Raw genomic sequence first — 25584 nt, forward strand, 5'->3', positions numbered from 1 at the left:
GGAAAATCATATCTTCGTCGTTTTAAATCGGATTTTTACGTATAACCCATCAATCTTTTCAGAAAAATATTTATTTTATTTTGAAACCATTTCCAGCCCCTGATTTTGGCTGTTTTGGTAGATTTCTGTCTTGGAGCAATATTTGATTATTAAATTTTTATTTAATTAGCATAATGATTATTTTCAGGATACAAACTATTTTCAAATCGTTTTGAGGCGTCGATTGAGTGGTCAGTGGGTCTCCCATATACATACCTATTTACTATAATTTGACTTATTTTTAATTATCTTAATTCCCAAAATTCATATACATGTATTTTAGTATTTTAAAACTATTTTGAAACTATTTATATATTAAATCTTTTAATTTTGGGAAACCCGCTATTTCATAAAATTTTAGACATGGGTTCTATGAATGAAGAGCAATCATGGGGGAGAGGATTAGTGGGTGATTGAGTTCCAATCATTCACTAATCCCTTCATTAGGTGTCTTTCCTTTTATTTTTCGTAGATCGCATGTGTAGGTCGCACCACGAGCACTTAGCTTAGGCTCTCCTAGATCTAAGAACATGGTGTATTTATTTTGTTTATGTCTCCCATGCATCTATTACCTCGAGGGTTAGTTCAAAACATTACTTTAAACCCATACAACGTAGTGACACATTAAGGACAAAAATTAAGGACCTGTCTAGTGAACTTAGAAATTTTCTAGGGGCTAGAATAGAACCCTGATTGACACGAAAATCTCAAAACTTAAACTTAGTGACATCTGAAACATCTCAAAATTTTCTAGGAATTTTTAGAAGTCTTTAAACCTCTTAGTTAACCAACCCTAATTAACCTGCTAAATAAGGCCCCGAGACCTTCTAAAAATTTCAATAAATAGAATTTAGGTCAGAAAATTACCCATAATATCTCAAACTGACCAGAATCAGATCCTTGAACTTAGATAAATAGGGCTCCCTAGTGTGACTCCAGGTTGACCCCTAATTTGACTATAGGTGGAATTTGCCATTTTGCCCCTGATAATTCATTAAAAATTATTAAAAATCTCAAATCTTCTCCAACCACTTGGAAACACTTTCTCTGGTTATTCCTGACCTTTGGGAGAGATTCCAATCAGCTTAGAGCTGATTTGGGGCAAAACAGCAAAAATGGCCCTTTATTAGGAAATTTAGAAAATTCCCTTAATTACCCGATCTTTAGAAATCCATAACTAATTGTAGAAAATTCCAAATTAGGCAAACCCATTTGCATTAGACTCCAATTAGGGTCTAGTATTTATTAAAAATTTTAGATTTCTATAAAATGGCCTAGATTAGAAAGTCAACGTTTTGGTCAACCGTAGTTCATTTAAGGCTCGAAAACTTAGAAAATTCATAACATGGCCTAGAAAACTCCGATTTCAGCCTACTACCTGTCTAACTACTCGTATTAAGATCTAGTATTTTTCTAAGATGTTAGAAATCCCAGACTTAGTCTTTTTCCCATAGTGACTTTTTGAACTCTTAGTCTAGTTCCTAGGAGGACTAGTGACTTTCTAAAATTGGCTAATATCACTTAAACTTTAAATATCAGTATCCTAAGATCTTAAAACTGATCAACAAACTGAAATAATTAAAAAAAAAAAGACTCTAATCCATTAATATTTGAATTTCAACTAAAATATCTTTTTCAGACCCCCACAAACCTGAATTCTAGATAACTTTAACTAACTATCCATATTATGATATATCCAAACCACACAAGCCTTACACACACATAGCATTGTTTGCTAGGGCACTACTTCTAGAATTAGGTTAGGCCGCTGGGTTTTAATTTTCTGCTATGTGCCGGAGCTTTTCGATATTTTTATTGCATGTTGTTTGAAAATTGAATTGCTGTGTTTGGTTATTTTTCCTGCACTCTGTGATGTGATGGTCGTTAGATTTATCCCTAGGTTAGGAACGATCTATATGCATATATACTGTTCTTCCGTGCAGGTGGCCATGCTCACGCTATGCTAAAGGGGGGAGCAATGTTATGATTTCTAATAACGTTTTATGCAGGTGCTTGGTCAGCTCCCCCTAAATAAAATGAGGGCTAAATTAAATATAATTGCACAGGTGGAGCTACTTAGCCCTCAAAATTAAGAGCATGATTTGGCACGAGATCAATGGTGTTAACACTTTCATTTTCATATAAACTGCTTGGGATTTTATTAGGATAACCTTGCAGGTTATTTAGATTTCTTTTCTGCTTTTCAAATGGATGTAAAATTTGTAATGATAGTTAAGAGTTGTGAAATTGATATTTGAGTTGGGATATTCTTATCACACTTGAATCCTAAAAGAAAAAGGCATCCTCATAGAGGAGAGTCTTCTTCCAATTGGGAGATCAAGTGGGATGGCTTTAGATATCCAAAGAGAAAAGGCAATGCCCCCCTACCTAGGGGGAATTGTCTCTTCGTTTGGATATTCAAGCCACGACGGATACAAAGAGTCCAAGGAGGAGAAATCCAAGGAGTCGAAGGAGGAGAGTTCCAAGGAGTCCAAAGAAAAAAAAAAGAGACACCCAGAAGACTGAAGACCAATATCCAACTCAAAGTCATTTGCGTCTGTCATAGGCTTAGAAATACGGGTTATTGGCAGTGGTGCCCGACCACTTTATTTTCTGCATACCCTGGGTTGTAATAAGGGCAATTTGCCTATGGCCATTTAGTTGATTAATTTTTGAATTTATATTGATGTGTTTACTTGGTTGCGTAGTAGAAATTGCCTGCTTTTCTTAGGTTCCTTTTCTTGCATGTCGATTTTATTTTCGCCTGGATTTTTGTTAGGCTCTATAAGGATTATAAAATCTTTCTACTCATAACTAACTCTTAAAATTTTAAGTTCTAAATAACATAGAAACTTAACGAACTTAGGGAATTGTCGGAATCGTCCGGGGTCGCATGCATATTATTGCACCCTCTTTTCCTTGTTATAAGACATCTCCCTGCCTGCGGGTAGAGTCTGGATAATCTGGCCTATGAGGATGAAGTGCCGGACCTAGGGAGACCCAGTTTTTTCAAAAATTATTTTCTATAAGCCTGTTTTTAAAGTTCTATAGCATTCATGAGCTGACATTTCAACTAGCATGCATTGCATTAGAAACTAATTTAATTAAAATTTAATTGCATTAGCTAGAAGCATCTGACCCACATAAGTGCAGGACCACTTAGGAAACTCTCTAGATGTCGGTCCTATTTCCAAATAACTGTACCTCCCACCCATCTTTCATAAATGACTGGATACCATGGTTTTGAAGCGATTAGGTGGTTAGCTTGCTCCCCCATCCAGGCCGGGATAAGTCCAGATCTTTGCATCGCATTAGTTAGGACACTGGTCTCAGTGTGTGTCGAACACTCAGTCCAAATTAGATTTAGGATTCGAGGCTACTACATTCGGTCTCGTAGTAAGCCTAAAATAGTAGGTAGGTCCCCTCTTTTCAGGGACTATAAATCCTACTTATCCGCGTCGCAGGATGACGCCACCTCCATCATTCTCTCATGCATGTGATTGATTGCCTGATTTTTCTTTCTTCAGTTTCTCTCTAGTACCCTAGAGCCTCCGAATGCTAGTTTGAGCCACGCATGTTGATTCAGCCTTTTCGGACATTTCTTCCTTTTGGATAGGACTTCCTAGTCTATACTCATGTGTCAATCCCACTTTAAGACAGGATAATATATAATCCTTAATCGAGAGTTTTCTCAGGCTCCGGCCTGTGATGTAATTAACCACGGGGGCTTGCGCCCGTGGGAAACTTGGTCCCCACAATCTACTAAACCCCATCCGAGCTCTTGCATCAGGTGGGGGAAACCCGTGACTAGGTCGTGTATATTACTATCCATCGAGGTGTGTTGGCGTCAGCCTCTATCCTCAATGGTTAGTCGTATGCATGATCCAATCTGCCCTTCCAATCGACCCGTTCGCGCGGAGCTCTTTTCGGAGGTCCACACCGCTCTCAAGAGAACGTTGACATATTCATTTGGTTTGTAGGGTTGTGTTTGGGCAATGGAGATCATAGAGATCGTATTCGACGGCATCGATGGTTATGGGGATCGTAGTGGGTGGAAGTTCGTCAGGTGTTGGCAGACATGAGGTATTTTGGCAACAGTTAGCATACATGCGGTGGTTTGGCAAAATTCAGATGGAAGTCTGGCAGTGAATGACGGACGGGCGGCGGTCCGACGATGGTCGGGCAGAAGTTTGGTGGAGGTTGATTGCCGGGTGGAAGTCCGTTAGAGCCCCGCAACCGGGCAGCCAATTGATGGTGGTCGACAGCTGGGTGGAAGTCCGACGGTGGTTGATGGATAGGAGGTAGTCGGAAAACAATCAACAACTAGGTGGTGGTCTAGCGATGATCCGACGATGATCGACGACTAAGTGGTCTTCTGACGGCAGTTGGCGGCCGGGCGGCAGTCCGACGATAGTCGGGCGAAAGTTTGACGTGGGTTGGCGACCAAGAGGAAGTTCAACGCCTGTTTGTAGTCGAGTAGTGTTCCAATGATAATCGACGGAGGTTAGCCTGCGATGGTGCTGAAGCTTTTGAAGCCTTATAACTCTCTCAAATCTCCAGCCAAAAAGTCCATGCTCCAAGCCTCCCTTCATATGAGAAGTAGGGGTATATATAGATTTTTTAGAGTGACATGCCCCTTAAAATGGAGAAGATTTGAGGTAAATTTGGAGTACTCTATAGTAAGATCCATATTGATCTCCTTGATCATAGATTATTTGTTAAGCATTTCTGTGTCCAAATGATGTCATAACTAAGCGATCTTGGGCTTCTTGGATTTGTCTTGTCGAGCCACTCGATTCAACTATAAGAATGGTATATTTGGATATCATTTAGCCATCCAATTTAGGCATTGAACATTCCAAATGTGGTATGGGCCCCCAATTTGGACTCATTTGGGCTCGGATTAGACCAATTTTGGTGTTGTTGGGCCCGTCTCTTCGAGGCATTCAATTTGACTATAAGTTTGCTGAAATTGGAGGATGGATGATTCAAAATTTAATTTTTAAATTTTTCAACTTGGATACGTCTCAAGATTCATGCCAGATCAAGACAAATTTTGATAACATATCAATACTAATTATGTTAATTAGCTTCATTTTCTTAGAGAATAGAAGAATTGCAGTGTGCTACTGTTTTTTATTCATGGATATTAGGGGCCCTTGTTGTTGTACTTCTATAAAATATTATAATTTCATCATTAATAATAATTATTAAAATATTAATTATCCTTACATATCTAATTCTAAAATAGACAATCAAATAAATATTCAGAATTTAATTGAAATATGTGATTTCAAACAAATTCTCAAAATTTATTGCATTAGAGTTTATGTCAAACACATTTCAAATTTAACAGCATTATACATACAAGATCCAAATTTATAGAATTTGATAAATCCTACTGTTCAATCTTAGACAATCCGTATATATACATCTAAACACCTACTTAAAATTTGATAGGTGGAGTGCACTTTGGTTATATTTTTTTTTAGGTTTTACTTGTGTTTTATATGCACTTTGTCTATTATTTAGTTTCACTTTAGTTGCGCACCGATTGTTTTTTTATTACGCTTTTTTATTATGTTTTAATTGTGTTTTATCTGTAGTTTACTTAAAGTTTTAAAGAAATATTAAATATATGAAATAAAAATTTAATTGAATATTCACTTGTCATATGAACATTTTATTGAAAATTCCGTACTCCACACGAAATAATTTCTAATGTTTTTTTTGGTCGGAAGCCAAACTCACTGCTCATTTCAAGCATTTCAATTGTCGTCGGATAAAGAGGAGGCGACTGGGAAGCCGATCTGTAACTCCTAAGAGAAATGGTGGGGAATCAGATGAGCTTGGCATTCGAGAACCGTGTGTTCAACCGACGTGCGGGTCTTGGTGGTGGCCGCATGGGCTGCACGCTTGTTACCGGCTTCCTCGGCAGCGGCAAGACAACTCTCCTCCGCCATCTCCTCGACAATCGCGGTGATCTTCGCCTCGCCGTCCTCGTCAACGAGTTCGCGGACTCCGATGTCGACTCACTTCTCCTTGATTCCGTTCGCCTCAACGCCGCATTTAATCTATCCACCGTCTCCCTGACCCACGGTATCAACCCAACCCCATGCCCCCATGCCTTCCCTTGCACCCTCTCTTCCAAAACCTGTACATGGCCTAATTCTCCTTTTGCTTAATCTGCAGGCTGCGCTTGCTGTAAAATGCGTGGGCCGTTCCGTGAATCGCTGCAACGGATAGTCGACAGCAAACACAACTTCGATTGCTTACTCGTTGAGGTTCATTTCTTATTCTAGTTCCCCTTGGTTATTGTTTCCTTATTCAGGTTGTTTTGGGGACATTTACTAGGATTTTGTTGTATAGACTTCCGGACTGGCTGAGCCGGATAAGTTCGTGGCGGAGCTGGAGCAAGTTGGGATAAATTTGGACCTTACTGTTGCTGTCGTAGATGCTGAGTCGCTAGAAAAGATTATTAAGTTGGATATTGTAAAGAAGCAATTAGAGCACGTGGATCTTGTGTTATTGAACAAGTATGCTTCTGCTGATACCTTATAATAGAGTACATATAACTAGCCAAGAATAAGTTAGAATCCCCTTTTTTTGGTGGTGATTGTGGTTAACAGCATGCAAGTTTGAGTAAATCCACCTTAAATATGGTCACATCAGCCTTATTAAGCAATAATATAAAAATAAACAATGACCTTTTTTAATAGATATAAAGTTTTTTGACCTAGATATAAAGTATCATATTCAAACATAAGATATTTTATATAGACATAAAGTCTTTTTACAAATAGAAGGATTTGGATAAGATTTTATTAATTAAAAGGTCTATTGGTCACACATGAAGCTTTTTTTTTTAATCCCAACGTAAAGATAGTTGAACTAGATGTATACCCAAATGTTGCCTAAGTTGAGTGCAAGACAAGTTGACCAACTTAAGGGGATTAATTCACTATCAAGTTGAAGTCACCAATGAGCATGATGATCTCATTACCGAGTTTTAAATCTTCAAAGCTATTCGGTACATGATTTCAAGATCACTTGAAGTTGCTATAGCTACTTTTCAACCTTGAAACCACTTAAACTCATCAAGGCTATTTACCCAGTACATCAAGTGAAATTGCTGTAGATTTAAATCTACTGGTCAACCTGTAATGAAGTCTTTGAAGACTTCATATGAACTCACTAGTTCTATGTGAAGTTGAAAGTCGCTGAAGACTTAATATGAACACATGCCATAGGCTCACTATCATCTTATAGAATTTTCCCTTAAGTTTAAGGGGTATATTTCTATCACATAATAAGCCCGATGCATTCCTCCACTTCAACCATCCAACTTGAATTCTGCTGATAATATCCCCATCTATTTCACCATCACTCTGAACAATAGATCCAAGATATCTAAAACGTGTACTCTTATTAATGACTTGATCGCCCAAAGTCACAATCCTCTCACTATGTCTATTACTACTAAAATTACACTCCATATATTCCGTTTTAGATCTACTCAAGCGAAAACCTTTAGACTCTAAGGCTGACCTCCATAATTCAAGTTTACCTTCAACTCCCTCTCTAGTCTTATCAACAAGAAGAATATCATCAGCAAAAATCATACACCAAGGTACATACTCTTGCAAATGTCTAGTGAGAACATCCATGACTAAAGCAAAAAGATATGGGCTTAAGGCTGATCCTTGATGTAACCCAACCGAAATAGGGAAATACTTGGTCAATCCATCTTGTTTTTGAACACAAGTAATAGCTCCTGCATACATATCTTTAATGATTTGAATATAAGCATTATTGACTCCTTTCTTTTCAAGAACTCTCCATAGCACTTCTCTTGGAACTTTATCATATGCTTTTTCTAAATCAATAAATATCATATGTAGATCCTCCTTATTTTCTCTATATTTCTCCATCAAACCTCTTAATAAATGTATGGCTTCCATAGTCGACCTACCCGAATCCAAATTGATTTTGAGAAACATTAGTATCACGCCGCAACCTATGCTCCATAACTCTCTCCCATAGTTTTAAAGTATGGCACATTAACTTAATACCTCTATAATTCGTACAATCTTGTGCATCACCTTTATTCTTAAAAATAGGAATTAACACACTCATTCTCCACTCATCTGGCATCTTTTTGGTCTATTAAAAAGTTTAGTAAGCCATGTTAAAGGGTTGGTCATAAATAAATTTAAGGCCAGGATGTGTGCATGCAAAAAATTATAGAGTTTGGTTCAATCGAAATCTAAGAGTTATTTTTTGGAGTTTTAAACATTATTATGTTCTTTAGAGTTTTTTTTGGAGTATAAATATTAGCATTTGATAAATTAAAGATTAAAAAGACCACGATGGTTTTGGAAAATAAAGGGTTCAACAAATTGGATTCCTGCAAAGTAATTTATATATATTTTGTTTTATAGAAATGACTAACGATAAAATTTATACAATTTTAATGCTATGTATCAAATAACCATATAAAAATGCTATATTTAATAATAGGATATACTAGGTGTTTCCCTTTTTAGTTATCTAAAATTGGCTTAAATATAACTTTTATGACATTCTACGAATGCATGCTGTATTTCTTTTAAATGTAAAAATGAATTTTTCTTGGTCAAGATTCTTTTTGGCCCATCCTTGCAGGTGTGATCTGGCTACTCTTAGTCAAGTTGCTGATGCAGAAGACATTTTAGAACGAATGACAGGAGGAGCAAAAGTTGTTCGTTCACAGTTTTGCAAGGTTCCTCTGGATCTTGTTATTGATTGTAGCAAAATTGATGCTTTTAATGCAGCTAAGGAAGACTGCACTGTTCCACCAGTTTTGTCCCATGAACCATTATCCAAGATGGCATTTCGAGGGGCTACACATGGAAATCCTTCAGTGAATATTTCTTCTAGCATTGTTGATAGCCTGCCTTTGGCTGATGGTGATGGAGAAACGTCTAAGAGTCCACAGTATGGTAGGGAATGCGCCATGTATTTTAGCTTAGAAATTTTACTCAATGCGTTTTCTAACTTTTAAGTCAAGTATATTTCTTGTTCTAGTTAAGGGCATGTTAGAAGTGGGGCATACACTTTGCTTTGGATGTCGTATCTTATAGCATGTTTCTCTGATTTGGCTCCTATGCTTTTAAGTTGTTCCAATTAATAGCAACTTGACCAAATTCATATTTATTCTTCGGAACCAAGCACCATGACACAGATGATGCAAGTTCAATAGCAGACAACTAAATAGCCTTTTTGAAGTGACTTCTTTGCCCTTGATTATTGATGTTGAAGGGTGCTGACCTTCATTTCTAAGTAATCAGCTTGCTTAATGCTCATTGTCTATTTCATATTTCCTCCACTTTATGGTAGAGAATTAAGATTGGTCTGTTATTTTTCCATTCATTCACCATCTTAGAGTGATTGCTCGAAGGTTTTAAAGTTTACTTTGTTTTTTAACATTTAGAGAAAGTTGAAATCATACACACTTCTTTTGTTTTCACAGCTACGTCATTGTTATCTCGATCAAATTTGTCTAATGATTGTTTTTTTGTTTGTGAAAACTCAGTAAATTTTGAATTGTTTGAAAAGAAATTTTGAGGTGATCATATAATTTGATTTAGACATTCAACTATTAGAGAACATTTCTTTTTGGTTGCGTTACTCTTTAAAATGGATGTATTATGAAGTTACCACACAAGGATCCTTCATGTTATGCTGATTTATCTTTTGCTGTAGGATTGCCCCAAGATGTTTCTTTTTCTTCTGTTACGTTTGAAAGTGAGGCTCCATTGTCGTTATCCTTATTTCAGTCAAAAGTTTTGACAAGTGTCAGCAACACAATTGGTCTTCTCAGGGGTAAAGGCATATTATGCTTTCTTGAAGATAGGTAATTCTACTATTTGATGCTTAAACTTTTTTTATTTTTGCCATGCGTCCCTTCCTGCTCCACCCCACCAACCCCTAATTTATTTTAACTATATATCTTTAATCTAAGATGAGAACATAGCTTGGGAAAATAAAAACTTGATTACTCCATTCTGTTGAAGTTTCCTGCTTTTCTTATGAAGGTTGAATTGAGGTAATAATACAATAACTCTAAAGTGGAATTTTCTGACGGGCTTCACATCTTTTATGATCTTCATTTTATTTCTCAAACTTGCAAATAGTGCTTCACTTGCTTTCTGCTTTATTTAACTACTGAATTTTGCAAATGCATGATAAGGTGTTGTAACGTCTGACATGAGAAGTAATTATTATTTCTTACTTCACTTAGGAAGAGTCGCTTTGTTTTTCAATGGAGTGGGCTTAAAAAGGTAGAAGCCATCAGCGCAAGACCATGGGATGGTGCACCCAAGTCGTGCCTTGTGTTTATTGGCCATGATAAATCTGCACTTGATGATCTTATTGCTAAGATTTTACAAATTGCTGGTACTATTCCTAAATTATCAACAAACAATCATATTAGCCAGGAATATGCAAGAAGCTTTAGCATGAAAGTTGCAGCAGATGGAAGATTTAAGGTATCTTATTCTTAGTTGCATCGTTAATGATTGTTCTTTTTGTTCTTTCCGTTTCTTTTTGACATGATTTGTAGATACCATTAGGCTAATTACTGGTGCTGATATTTGTGTGGTATATATGGCTGAATGAATTATCCTATATAGGTTTTTTTTCAAAATTTTTTGGGGTCTTGATTTCTCTTATCCGACATATTTCATCTTGTCTGGTCCTTGCATCACTACTAGACTTGCCTCTTCTACTTCATATACTAGAATCTCCATTAATAACCTCCTCTGCTACCTTGCTTCAATGCTAACATTTTCTTCTTGCTTTACTCCTGAGTCCTTTTTCTATTTCCCCTTAAACAGTCTCTAGTTTTACTTTAAAGTGATCCACTAACTTTTACAATTACACCATGTGAAATATGCATCTACACCTGCAAATTCACACAACTTATATGAAGTCCTCAAAGCAGATCTACTCTCCCGTCTTGTACCAGCACTATTAAAAAAATAAGCTTTCGTAGCATTTTTTATGACCTACTGCAGCGGTTTAAACACCTACTAATTTATTTACAGCGGTTTAAAAACCGCTGCAAATCTGCTGTATTTGCGTTCGCTGCAAAGGCTTCAGCAGCGGTTTCATGAGTGCTGTTGTAGGAAGGCTATAGCAACGCTTTTAGCAGGTGTTAAAACCGCTGCTAAAAGATAGAATAAATTAAAAAAAAATATAATGCAAAAAAAAAAAAAAAAAAACAAATTTGTGATCAAATTACAAATATCAATAAAATACTATACAAATATAAATTAATTTTTAGCTCCCTCATAACTATTTCAAACATCATTTATACTCACACAAGGCATCACTCTATATTATTTTTGATAAACTGATCCATCTTATTCTGTCCAAATTAAAGCTTTGATCAATCTATTCATGTTTTTCTTCCCTACGATCGACATTGGATTAAACAGCGGATGTTCCAGCACCTCAAGAAACTTGCTTTGAAATAAGATTCAATGACCAAAACTTAAAATTAAAGATCTGTTCATCCTTCTATTTTGCTCAGTCCTCTGCCTTGATGCGCTTCTCTAACTTCAGTCTTTGATGAATAAATTATCATAATTTGTCATTGGATGTTTGGTGATACTTGTGTATTTGAAAAAGTTGTGTATAACCTGTAATTCAAACTCTTGATTCAAGTAAAAAATTAAATGAACAGATGGAATTTCATAAAAAAAAAAAAAGAATCAAATACAAAAGTAAATAGATTTCTAATACATATACCTGAAGGTTAAGTTGGGGATGCTGCCAGAAATATATTTGTATGGTTAGCAAATGATCGAACACCTGGTGTGCGTTCTTGGAGGAGTCAAAGAAGCTGTCGTCGATTTAAAAAGTAGAACAGGATTAACAAATCTGAAAAGCAAAACAAGACAAAAAAACACTTCAGCTTTCTTTCTTCTTCTTTTTTTTTAACTGAAGTTTGGCAAAACACTGTATATAAAGCTCCAAACTCAAAGCCATTCTCAAACAAGATTTGCTTACCAGTTACCACTTCTTCACATGTGCATACATAAAAAAAATGAAAACAAAAGAAGCTGGAATAAGAACCAACGTGAGCCTTACCTCCAACATATGCAAGGAAATGGTTCTTAGGTTTTGAAGGGCTTTTCCTTTCGTTTTTGAAGGGCTCATGCAAGGAGTAGCTGCTAACCTTGTTAATACATAACTAAATATTGAGAAAGAGTTATTAGGTTACCGCTCTATATTTTATTACTCACCGGAATGGACAAACATGGAGCTACGCCGGTAGTTCATCGACGGAGCCGTCCGTGAAAAGTCCAAAAATCACCCGTAAGACAGAAGAGCTCGCGAGCAAACCAAAATCTCGGGTGCAATCCATTGTTCCAATTAGCTGAGGGAGGCAATGGAGGAGCTTGTGAAGGGGTGAAAAGGGGCGAGGTGAGAGCGGCGCAATCGTCGGGCATGTATCCTAAAGCTGGATGAGGTGGGAGCGGCTAGGGCACGAATCGGTCAAATGGAGTAGGCAAGAAGAAAAATGATTAGATTAAATCGGCCTTAAAGCCAACGGTTTAAACCGCTTCTATAGGTAATATATAGCAGCAGTTTAAAAACCGCTGCTAACTTGCAAGTATAATATTAATAATCTATATGACACTAGAGCACAAAAACATGTATTGCATTCACCATACAAGTATATAAGGTTTATAGAAAATTGCAAGGAGTGTAAATCTAAACTATGGAGATACGACTGCTTTTTATGTGGTTTGGCCCAATTGCCTACATTCATGTCTAATGTCCATCTAGATTCTAGATTAGGATACCACTACCTCAACTAAATACAACTATTGACCTCCATGTGTTACACAAACTAATTCAACAGAACCTGACCAAATGACAACCAGTTGATATTGCATCGTGAAATTAGGTTCACGATGCATTGATCTTAATGAAAATCACTCAAATGCCTCTCATTTTGTGAAATAGATGACACCAATTCATTGAAAGCTTTGAAATTATCTAGAAAGAGCGCCCATGATTGATTGGATTAAACATGGCGAAAACAACGGGTAATAAAAAGTATGTTTTGCAATTATTGTTGAAAGCACAACTGTAATCAAAATAACACTCATATGACTTGAGTCATGCACCAGTAAAATTCAAAAAAATTACACGCTTGCAGCATCTAGATGTGAAATTAATTTGTTCGAGGCAATGAAACTTGCAAGTAAGAGTCAATACAAAAATTAGCTTATATTATTATTATTATTATTGCTATTATAATTATAATTATAATTATTAATTAAAAAAATAAAAATGAAAGAAAATCCTTCATCCATCTCAAAAATCCTCCTTATCTCTCCGTCTGTTTTCTATTGTGTTGTGAGGCATTTTCATAGTCCTATTGGTTATTTAAAATAAAAAATAAAATATATATTCTATAACCTAAATACCATCAAACCACAAGACCTCAAGCTTTCTCTTCTCTTCTCATTTATCTCATTCGCTATCCCATCATCTTCTTCTTCCTGGTAAGTGATGATAGTTTTTCACTCCTCTCACGATCCTCCTTGACCTCAAGCTAATGCGTGTGAAGCCCAACTCCCTCTCTTCTCTCTCTGAGAACCCACGCCCGACCTAGTTCTATCGTATCCTTTAAGTTGCGCACCACTCATGTAAATCATCTTCCTTTCCCTCTCTAGAAAAGTCGAACACTTCTCTCCTCCACCCACTCCTAGACATCTTGCAGGATATTCTCTTACTAAAAGCAACATCAAATTGCTATCGATCTCTTCACCTTTATGCGAAAGGTTGCTGATCTATGCTACTTTGTAGCTATTGATGTCTCCACCTTTGAACCGTCTTATTCGACCATATCCAAGTCAACAAGGACTTCAATGGGACCTCTCTATTTTTTACTCTCTTTCTCATAAGCCCATCTCTTTTTCTCTCTCACTCACTCTCTCTTAGTCTCTCTTTCGTCCACTCTCTGCTGCCTCTCCTTAACTCATTCTAAATCTTGCTCTTTCTCTGTAACTTCCTCTCTCTATCTTTAAAAAGAGCAAACAGAAAAAGAAAAAAAAGAAAAAAAAATGAAATTATAAAAAAAAAGGCTATGAAAATATAAAAAAAAGAAGAAAAAGATAAAAAAGAGGGGTGGCTTGTGTTTAACTCATGGCACGTTCCTCGTTGTCCTAGCCTTGCACGGGGGCTTGTTATTAGCTTGAAAGATCAACAATGAGATAGGGCACTTATAATAAACTTGATAGCTTGCCAACAAGCATGAATAGAACCTCACTGTACTTAGAACTATTGCAACACTATAAACTGGTAATTGGAATATGGAAATGAGCTAGAATAGGGCCTCCACTTATTGGAGAATAAAGAATTCCTGTGAGGCTTATGCAGAGCTTATGGAGACAAAATGCAAGCAACCCAACATCATTTTGAATGCTCAACAAAACACTAGACTGCAATGCTCGCAACCAAATCTGCAATGTAAACTCACAAGCAAATAAAATGAGACCTTTTAATATCTCAAAATGGAAATTTGTATGCATCGCATAAATAACTAAATATGAGAATTCAATGTTTTGCATGTGCTTTACGAGGTAATCTTTAACTCAAATATGACATGTTAGAAGTCAAGCATGTGCACCAAACTCGTACAAGTACATCATAAAAACGTATCAAAAAGTTTGCATGTATAAAAATCGTGCAAATGTATTATGGAGATGCACCGAAAAGTATGCAGTTGCTTTGCATGTTGTTCCAGAGAAATCAAATTGTCCAAAGTCAAAATGTCTGCTTGTGTTCCGACAAATATATTGAATGTGTGAATTTACAAGTTCAAGAATGTTGAGAGGATTGAAAATAAAATGAGTTTTAATTTATTGTGTTTTTGAGAACTGTACAAAAATTTTGAATGTGAGTAACCATTTTAGAATTTAGAAGACTATCTTTCAAACTCATATTTTTAACTAATTAACAAGTGCCACACATTCTTAAGTAGACTGCTCACTGCTCTGCTTGTTGGTTGTTTCACAAGTCACACCTCTCAAGTTTATTCTTCCTCCTTATATGGATCAGAACGAACGAAACTTGATACCTTATGACAAGCCTTAACACGATAAATCTAAAATGACAACATATTTTATTTCACATTTTGCGGAAGGCTTTCAAAACTTTTGACAAAGAAAATTTATTTATTTTTTAAATGCAAACTCTTGGTGTCTTGCCTATGAGTTATAGTCGTGAGGTCAAAATATATAGACCCTATCTTCTCCGCAAGGGTAGAGTTTATAGCATCTGTAATACAATAAATGCTTACAATAAATGCTTAAAGAACTTTAAGTAAAATACACATAAATTTGATCTTTTATAAGCAAACTACAGAGTTGATAAGTCTTAAAACAATCAAGCACAATCATTTAAATACCCATAGGATGGGTATGCTTATTGTTCATCATAATTAGAGGGCCCATTTTAAAATCAAGCTCTCGATTTGCAAATCCAAATAAAAAAATTTCAACATAAGGGGATCTTTATTATAAAAATGTACCCTCAAACCCAAAACATTGTTTAAAATTACATAATATGAGGCTTGCCTCAGCGTAATTCGAGTGAAAAATACCTTGAGGCTTACGCCTTGAGCTTTTTTTATGAGGTTTGCATCTCAGCTTAACTGAGGCCCACCTTAAGGCGCACCTTGCCTCTCTGGTGTGAGGCATATGCCTCAACCTATATATTATTATTATTATTATTATTATTCAAACATTCCTAAATTCTAAACTAAAGCCCAAAACAAGTCACACTTTAATGCAACATTGAGCCGTTACAACTTCCTCTTAATTGCCTCGACCTCCAGCCTGCCGCCTTCAACCCAACCACCACTGTTGTAGCAATCATTGGAGATTACTTGAAAGTTGCACACCATCACCACGTTTTTAAAATTTTTTGGAGTATTACTCTCATCTTTATGTTGATAATAAATATTTATGAGAGAGGAAGATGACTTAAATAAATGAAGAAGCAGATTTGGAGGCATTGGACTTCACAGGATTATGCAGGGAGAGACTAATTCCTTATGATGATGATGGAGAAATTTGGTCATTCATCCTCAACGGATTTAGATATTTTGTAATTGAGCATGCCATAGAAAATAATATATTATCTTGAAGGGCAAAAATATTATTTCGCTATGGACTCGATAATAAAACCCACAATTTTATAATTTTAACAGAATTTTTTTCATATTCAATATTTAGTTAAATATGATTTATTTTATTCTTGGGTACAGATGCCTATAGGGGTAAGCTCCTATGATTAATTATATCTCAAACATTTATTACGTGAGAATATTTTTGATTAAACTAGTGATTTTTTTAGTCATAAAAATATTTACTATTTTTTATTTTTTAAATTTGAGAAATTTTTGTTCGAAGATTTGATTTTTGAGAATTTAAAGGGAGATGTGATCAACTTTAAATTAGATTTTAGGAATGAAAGTCAAGGAAGAAAATTATAGGAGTATTTGATTATGAGGAAACTCAAAGGTATTCAAAGTATCATATGTTGGACTTTACCTTTTAAAATTAAATTTTTATTTGAGTTGATAAATTAATTTTAGAAAGTTGGAGCTTATATTCCTATAACATGGGTTGGAGGAAATGCCTGGAATGTTAGGGCTTATGAGGTGATTGGAGTCAACAACAACTTAGATCTTAAATCTAAGGTGCAGACTATAGAGGGATAGTCTCAAATCTAAGTCTAACAGAATACAATGGACCTACAAACCTACACCTCACTTGTGACAAAGTCAACCAAACCCTATAGATTTATAGCCTGCCTAGAAAGGGCTACCACCTAAACCAACTTAAACGCATTTAAAATAATGAAGTTTTATCTCAATGCATATAAAAATTATGGTAGTTTCTTTAATTTAAAAGTCATGACTTACAACTTGACTTTTAGGTCAAGATGCCTAATTATGTGGGTGCATATGTTGACTCACTGAATGCAATTTTTTATTATATAATTCTTATGTGATGGCTTTCTATATGAGATACATTAGACATGCATGATTATTTTAAATTTTTTTATTTAAAAGTATTGCTTCTTTGAGTAAGCCATGCAAGTTTTGTAAAATACTCCATATTATCTTATGGTTGGTTTTTTATTTAAATCTTTTAATTGATAGAAATTTTAATTTGATCCTAAGAACTTACTATACAACACATGTTCAGGCCACCCCAAGCAAAAATAAGTGAACAAACCTAAGAAAAAATAAACATTTTTAATGTACACTCAGTAAACAAATAAACATGTGTGTGCATATATAAATTAACCAGTGGGATAGTAAAAAATAATGTTCAAGTTATTACAATTATGGGTAAGTTATAAAAGTGGCAGCTGAGTTGTCTGGCATACACAAATCTAGAATAATTATAGACTCGACTTGTGGGGTTTTCAAACTTTGGCTCTTAGATGGATCTAGGGCTTCATCTAAGGTAGGTTCATTCTTTTAATCCATCTCTCCTGTAATTATATCCCACATGTTAAAATAATACGTCCTAAGTGAAGCCTCAAGTCTGTAAAATAGGAAGGGAATAGGAAGCAGATTATATGCAAAACAAAAACATCCCATAATTGAATGGCAATTAAAGTGCCAAGCCCTGTTTCTATCATACTAGTCATGTCTCTTTGGGGGGTTTAAATCAGCACCTGTAAGCAAGTGTTTTGTAATTATGATTTATTTTTATCCCCTCTTGGAAATAACCACCCGCAAAAAAGAGCATATATCTTTATCATAACCACTTAAAGGCAAATGCCTACAATACATATAATATAAAGCATCATATTAAAACACCAATCAGATGCGTAGAAAAAAAGTCATAATCTAGCATGCCTAGGGAATGTGCACTTAACTGTGTGCTGGCTGTGTGGTATGTCAGACTATGAGTGGTGTTTTATTTTATTGTGGAATAAAAATATTTAATTTTTATCCAGGGGTGTTTCCCGTTAACTAGTTTATGACTTAAAGCTTTTAATTGATTTTTAATTGTTTCATATTTAGAAGGATTGTGAAGAATCCATAGAGTAGCTAATGTTTGCTTTGAGGCAAGCCTGCTACTCATAGAATCCTAAGATCCAATGATGTAGGCATTCCATATTTTGCGGTGAAATGATTTATTATTGTATCAAGAGGAATCTAAATGATTTTTAAGTATATTTTAGAATTCTTTTAGTGCTTGAATAAGAGGAAAATGTTTACCTAATATAGTGAAGTAAATATCCTTAAGAATTTTCTTAGGACTTTATGAAATTCACTTAATAGGATAAGATGAGTTTCAATAGAAAGAGGCTCCTAAAATGCTTCCAAGGGTTATGTTTTAAATATTATGTGAGGAGAAGGTTTATTTATTTTAGTTTAATAAAATATTACTTAGAGTTTAGGTCTAAGTAGAGAGGCCATCTATTTGATTAAGGATCAAAATAGATGAGAATGAAAGATCCAAAACTTTGGAGATACACTTCAGCTTTTGGAGCTAAGGAGAGGGAAATCTCCTACAACTTTGTGGTTGTAGGAGATGAGATGAGGCCTATAGCTTTGAGGCTAAGGAATTGAGGATTTTTCTAGGACTTTTGGAGTCCACATAAATAATAGAAGATTTGTAACTTAGGGGGCTATAAATAAAAAAGGATCTCCTTGAATTTTGTGTATCCAAAGAGGATGATTCTTTTAATTAATTTGGGCTAAGCCAATGAAAGGAGTTAGAATTTTGAGTCCTATTTTTGTGGAAGAAGGGATCATCAATTGATTTTGGCTCAATAGGCGAGGAAGATGATTTGCAACTTTGGGGTTATAAATCGTAAGATCATTAAAATTTGTGTTTAATGATGGATGTTTGATTTGCTTAATGTGAATTAAGGAAATACAAAGGGATGATATGTAGATTTGGACTACAAATCAAAAGAGGTTCTTTGGACTTTTGAGTGCCTAAAGAGAGGTATTAATGTATCCAACTTTGGTTAGGAGAATTAAAGGGAGACATAATTTTGATTCCTATGCTTGAAGTGAGATTATTTGTTGATTTTGATTCAGCAAATGAATTGGTTGGATATGAATTTCCTACAACTTTGAATTTGAGGAGAAAAAGCGAGGACACCTATAGCTTTTGGGGTAAGGTAAGAGAGTTTCTTAAGACTTTTGGAGTCTTGTAGAAAGAAGAAATGACTTATAGTTTTGGAACAATAAGTTAATTCATTGAATTTATATTCAATGATGCATGATCATCTGCCTAATTTAGGTTGGCAAATGTGTAAGGCTAAGATTGGAATCCTTATGCCTAGATAGAAATATAGAATGATCATTTGTTGATTTTATATTAACAAATAAGATGGATAACTTCGGATTTGATCCTAAGAATTGCTAGTGCTCTTTTGGGCACTTTAAAGGTCATTTGAGAACCTCTATGCGAGCTTAGCAAGCAACAAGCAAGGAGATTATTTGTTGGTTTTGTGTCCTAACAAATGAAATAGGGGAACTTAGGATTCAGTTTAAGATCTAATGATTCATGTAATGATTCACTTGAAGTCTTGGGAGACTCCAAATCATCATGGATGAAAGAAGGAAGGATGGTTGTTTGTTGATTTTGTGCTTCAACAAATAAACTAAGGGAATCTAGGATTTAGCTCTAAAATTCTACTATTCATGAAATGATATGTTTAAAGTCTTGTGAAGCTTCGAATCATCATACAAGAGGGGAAATGTTCATTTTCTAATTTAATGTCTCAACAAATGAAGGAGGCAACTTAGAATTTGGTCCTAAAGTCCAATACTTCATGTAATGAAAAATGTGGAGCCTTGGGGAGGCTCCAAAATGTAGCACATGAGGGTGAATGAAACATGAAAGAAAGCTCTTATTTTATTAGAGTGTATTGGACTCATTTAATATTGGAAGATCATTTGAATGCCTCTAAATAGATTCTAAATATCAATTTTGTTATGATTTAAGAGGGACCTAGGAGTGTACATAAGATGGTTTATCATTCTAGAAGTTTCATCATATGCTTAAGTTACTTGTCATTGTCCTCAACCTTTCAATTTGCAAATTGCATTAATCATGCTTATATAATTTGTAAGTGTAGTGAGGTATGATCTATAGGCCTTTGAAAGCTATAGAATACTTCACCTTTGCTTTTAAGATCACTTACAAATTAAATAAACATATTAGTGAATTGACAAATTTTGAGTTGCAAGAATCCTAGCAAATGACCTACAACATGCATTCTACCAAAGTTTGAGTGATGCAACCTAAACCATACAACTTAGTTCGATTAAGTGTGTGGCCATTTAAATGGATATTATTCATCTCTTTAATCCTTTAAATTTGGAGACATATGAATTGTGAATCCATTCAATTTTAATTCTCATAGGATTTGAAATATAAACATAAATGTTCATGAAGACCCCACTACTTGCTTACAAGTTTTGTAAATTAATTGGAACTCATTTTTGAACATTTAGCAAATTTACAGAAAATCACAAATACCATAACAATGCAAGCCTCTTATATCTTTAAGTTAATTTTGTCATAACTTATGATTTGCTAAGTGGTGTATACTACATAATGTGAAACCCTATGCTTCGTCATTCAAGTTATGGTCAAATGACAATACCTAGCCTAAGGTTTGATAATAAGTGAATGTTTGGGACGTAATATGAATAACATTTCATGCATTTGGAAGGTGTTGGACACCAATTAAACAACCCTACACGAATCGACATCATCCTCGGGCTCATATATGAGAGCAAACATGAAATCATTGGATTTCCATTGTTTTGTGGAGAGGGTAGCGGGTATTTTGGGTTTTATAAATTTAAATACGAGGTTTCTTGGGATGAAAGGGCTTGGGGCCACATCAAAAGGCTTAGAGACCTAGGGGTTTTGCTATGTTTTTGGGATTTTACCTCACTGAAGCAAGTCACAGTGCTAACTGATATGCTTTCGCCTTGCAAATTCAAGATGAATGAAGGTTGGAAGAATGAGTTCATTGTTTGAACGTTCTTGAATGTTGTTTTGCTATCTCATGCTCGATGGAGTTGAGGGAAGAGGAAGAAGAAGCTACTGGATCTCTTTAGAAAGAAGGATACTTCAAATCGTATGCTACAAAACTTTTTCAAACAATAACCCAAGTCTTCAACGGCCTAGGTTTGTATGCAAGAAGCAGTTTTCTACTCGATCCCTTGCCCGATCGGCTCAGGCATGCAAATCATAAGACTCTTCCTTACTCAATTCGGCCTAGAGATGCGCAAACAAGAGTCTCTTCTCTCGGTCTATAAGATTCATGCGCACGGAGCCTATTCGATTGGTCCATACATGCATAGAGAGGGTCTTCATCTCCTATGTCTGGTTCGACTACATGCACGTGAGCAGGACGACTCCCTCATTCCCTTTGGTCGACATCTCAATCTTGCATTCATGAGCAAAGGGGACATTTGATTCAACTCGGACATATGCAGAAGTCGCAGGAAACAGGCTCTCACTCGCTCAATTCCTCCCTCCTTCACTTGGGATGGATGGACGTAGTAGAAAGAAGGACGCACGGAGAGTTTCTTTTGCTCTAGTATCCTTGGGCACCAAGAAGCAGAACACTGTCTGGAAGACTTTTACTCGATTTCGTTTATCTTAGCGATATCCTTCTCAATTGCTTGTTACTGTGGGATTTGCTAGAAAGGCAGCATGCACCGGGAGGAATTTCTAAGACAATCTAAGTCGTTGAATGTAGATTTTGATTTGGGAAGTCAATTTGAATTTAAATTGGATCAATTGGGCTGAATTTAAGCTCGAATTGAATTTGTTTTAAACTGATTTAAGTTCGAATTGGCTCGATTGTGTTAATTTGGTGAAATTGGAATTGAATCGATGCTGATTTTAGGCGAATTGGTTTCGATGGGGCTCAATTGAGTTGATTGTGTTCAATCAAATTTGATCAGTTCTGATTTGACTCGATTTGAGTCAAGTTGATATGAAAATTGTGTCAACAGATAATGACTCAAATAAAGATCCTATCAGTGATGACAATGTAGATGATTTTTGAGTTGTTAACAATTATTTCATTTTTCTTTAGGAATTAAATGTAGATGAGTAGGGACTTGAGAAATAAGAAATTTGGAGTTGATCATGATGTTATATGATACTTTTATGTAATTCCTATATTTTATGTTGTTTTGCTCTTGTAATGTTTGGATTTCAATTCTATTTTGCACAATTTATCACTTACCGTTTTACATCTTGTGCATTTTTTTTGCTTATGTATGTCAATTTGTTATATCATTATTCAATAGAAAGTTAATATCTTTTAACATATTATTTGGGTTTTTAAAAAAATCACTTTTAGCTTTATTTTTTACTTTATGCAATTTTTGAATTTTGAGGCTTACATCTCATCTCACGAACCAAAAACGCTTCAATATCCAATTGCGTAATTTTAAACCTTGTCCCAAAGCATATTATGAGGTTTAATTCCTTATAAAATTGTAAAAATTGAATATTTGCTAAATATCTAAAATGTTTCAACCAAAATTAATCGCCTTAAGCTAAAAAAACAACAATCCCTCCACTCTCCACAATAATTTAGTAAGAGTGACAAATTCAAGATTGACCTAGCTTATAGAAGCTAACATCATATTAGATGTACAAATTCAAGATTGACCTAGCTTACAAAAGCTAACATCATATTAGATGTAAATTCATGTTTACTCTCAAAAGATCTCATGCTAGCAATGACATGACATGTGTCATCTCTTCGGGTGATTTTATAACCCAATAGCACTACTTGATCACACTTATGATCAGTGTTATCTAGCTTGGTGGTTTTGACGTACAATGAAACTATTAAATTATTGTCATGATCAAAGCCCGTAAGTTCTCTAATGACTTAAAAATTTCTCAATGGTGAATCATAGGGTGCACTTAATACTTTGATTTGGATTGCACACTTTGTGATGATCCCTTTTTGAACTTATGCATTTAAAACAATCACTAATATGTCTTCATCAATCTGCCATGAAGATATATCTATAACAAAAAATTGTTATTATCAAATCAATAGTGAGCTACTCATAAATGAGGCTTATGGCATCAACACACATTATACAACATTATAACTTGAACACCATTAACATTTTGTTGTCGATGTAAAATCAAATTGTGCCATCTCTTTATGCTGTTTTTACTTTACATTTTGATTTGGAACAATGACATGATAATTTTTTTTCACTATAAATTACTTAATTTGACTTTGTTTAGCACCCATATCTTTAATAATAGGGTTGCAAATGAACAGAGCGTTCAACGAGCTGCTCGTGGCTCGACTCGATAAGAGCTTGTTCATGTTCGTTTGATAAGGTAAACACACGAGTTTAAACACTCTTGATAAATACTCGATAGCTAAAAGAATGAGCTTGAACAGCTTATCGTTCAGTTCATTTATGTTCACGAGCAATATCGTTTAAGCTCATGAACAAGCTCGCTAAGAAGCTCAATTAGAGCAAGATTAGAGCTCAATTAGAGTTTTAAAAATAAATAATATTAAGTCTACTAATTTAATTATTTTTTTACTAATTTAATATTTTAACTTTTATTAAAAAAATTCTCTCCATTCTATTTTCCTCTTGCCTCAATTCCTGTTCATAAAATATAAAAATAATTTGGGCTACATTAATAATATTAAAAGTAGATTTTGATTTGTATAAATTATGTTTTTTTCACTCCTGTCCTCTCACTCTATATATTTCTCAATTCCCGCCCTCCCTCTCTCTATATATTTCTAATTTTTTCATTCCCACCGTCCTCTCTCTCTCTCTCCTCCGTGGTGGCGTAAAAAAAAAGAAAAAAAAACTATAGGAGGTTTAGTCTCACATCGGCTGGAAGAGATTGATTTTGCTATATAAAAACAAATGCATCTATTATCTACTGAACAGCGGGTAGCTAACAGGCTAGGCAAGTTTTCTGGGCTGGGCGGTCAATAAGCTGGCGTGCATGGCTCATTTTTTGGGCTCGGCTCTTTTAATGAGATGCTCGATAAGAGGCTCGACAAGTTTGAAATAAACGAGCTTAGATCTGAACACGAGTCGAGCCCGAACGCGTGAGTTTTAAACCAGCTCGAGTTCGGACAACTATCCATGAAAATTGACGAGCTTCGAGCCGAACTTGATCACTTTTTTGACAAACGAGCTTGAACTCGAACAGGTTGTAGCTCGGCTCGGCTCGGTTCGTTTGGAACCCTATTCAATAATGTTATAATTACTAGATATCCCACTAGCACTTGATTAATTTAAGTTTTAAAGTATTTATTATAGTATGGACGAACTTGATGAGCTCTTTCATGAATTTTAATTTTTGTATGCTATGGAGTGATCTGTCCCAATTAGACTAAAACAATCTTTCTGGAAGATGCAAACAATTGAATGAGAAGATCATTTCTATAGTAGTCCGGGTAAAGCTCCTAGGCGATTATTTTTTGAAGCTAGGTCAATGGTAACGGGACATATAATACTTGTTTTTTTAATTTCATCATACAATTTATCCATAAAAGCATTTTTCATGAGATGCTGAAAAGCAAAAGAAAACTAAATAATTAATTTGCAAATTAAAGGATAGAACTCAGGTTATATGAACATCTCTATTGTCGTGAGTGCAAGGTTATATTGTACTATTGCAAATCTCCAATAATATAGCACAAACTAGAACACAATACACCAAAACTAACTGTGGGCTCCGAAAATTCGGCCCCGGCCTCACCTCGCTTTTCTTATTCGGCGAGGGAGTTTTAACGGATATGTTCCGGGGTAAATTTTGGAAGGGCAGATGGGTTTGTAGATAAGACACTACCCAGAGATTTCGCCCTCATTTTGTGAGGACTTTATTATCTGAGTTCTGGTTTCCTATAGGCGCAAGCCCCTATAGTTAATTACCCCTCTCGATCACGAGAGAGAACTTTCGATTAAGGCTAGTCGTCAATCAGATACGTATAGAGATACGTATTATCTGGCATATAGTAGCAACATAGGTTTAGGTATTGGTGGAAATTGGATCTGGAAATTTGAAATTTGAAAGGTTTGAATATTGGGAAATTTGGAGGGTTTGATACTTAAAACTTGAAACTTCACCATCTTACACTTAAAGCGAATGGTGGGGGAATGGATGATAAACCCGATCAAGATCCCATGGTTCCGTCATCCCTGGTCATCGTGGTCCCTGGTCTACTTAGTCAGAGGAGGTAGTCGACCCAACCTGACAGAAGGATCCTTGTCGGCAGCCATGGCTTGCTTCGCTCAAGGGGACCTTGTAGACTGGGGTTGAATGTTTGTCTAAGGGGATAAATTTAAATCCACCTTAGCTTACTGAGGGCTTTGTGCCCTATCGATCATATCCTATTAATTCATATCTCAAGGATTTAACGTCATTAAGGAGCGTATTGGCTCTGGCCATAACCGCTATCTGTGGT

The 25584-nt window shown here is 35.4% G+C and overlaps 1 protein-coding gene and 1 long non-coding RNA gene across 6 annotated transcripts in view; one reads left to right on the forward strand and one right to left on the reverse strand.

Annotated features, from left to right (window-relative positions):
* The first annotated feature begins 5773 nt into the window (after nucleotides 1-5773).
* The window catches only part of LOC110093639 (P-loop guanosine triphosphatase YjiA), a 43718-nt gene continuing 23907 nt past the window's right edge, over nucleotides 5774-25584 (forward strand). For 3 of the 5 annotated variants that reach the window (XM_020818591.2, XM_028699302.1, XM_028699301.1), the window contains exons 1-6: nucleotides 5774-6138; nucleotides 6232-6323; nucleotides 6409-6575; nucleotides 8704-9020; nucleotides 9784-9934; nucleotides 10322-10568. In XM_020818591.2, the coding sequence (XP_020674250.1) occupies nucleotides 5868-6138; nucleotides 6232-6323; nucleotides 6409-6575; nucleotides 8704-9020; nucleotides 9784-9934; nucleotides 10322-10568 (1245 nt within the window). In that variant the 5' untranslated portion in view covers nucleotides 5774-5867. The remainder of the gene's footprint in view (nucleotides 6139-6231; nucleotides 6324-6408; nucleotides 6576-8703; nucleotides 9021-9783; nucleotides 9935-10321; nucleotides 10569-25584) is intronic. The other 2 variants (XM_028699303.1, XM_020818638.2) reach the window with 1 other exon arrangement.
* Nucleotides 11351-11967, reverse strand: LOC110093687. The gene is made up of 2 exons (XR_003702315.1): nucleotides 11833-11967; nucleotides 11351-11737 (listed from the first exon to the last, which is right to left on the reverse strand). It is a non-coding gene; the product is annotated as an uncharacterized LOC110093687 (long non-coding RNA).

Source organism: Dendrobium catenatum, unplaced genomic scaffold (assembly GCF_001605985.2).
Source record: "Dendrobium catenatum unplaced genomic scaffold, ASM160598v2 fragScaff_scaffold_1236, whole genome shotgun sequence".
In the NCBI taxonomy this organism is placed as follows: domain Eukaryota; kingdom Viridiplantae; phylum Streptophyta; class Magnoliopsida; order Asparagales; family Orchidaceae; genus Dendrobium; species Dendrobium catenatum.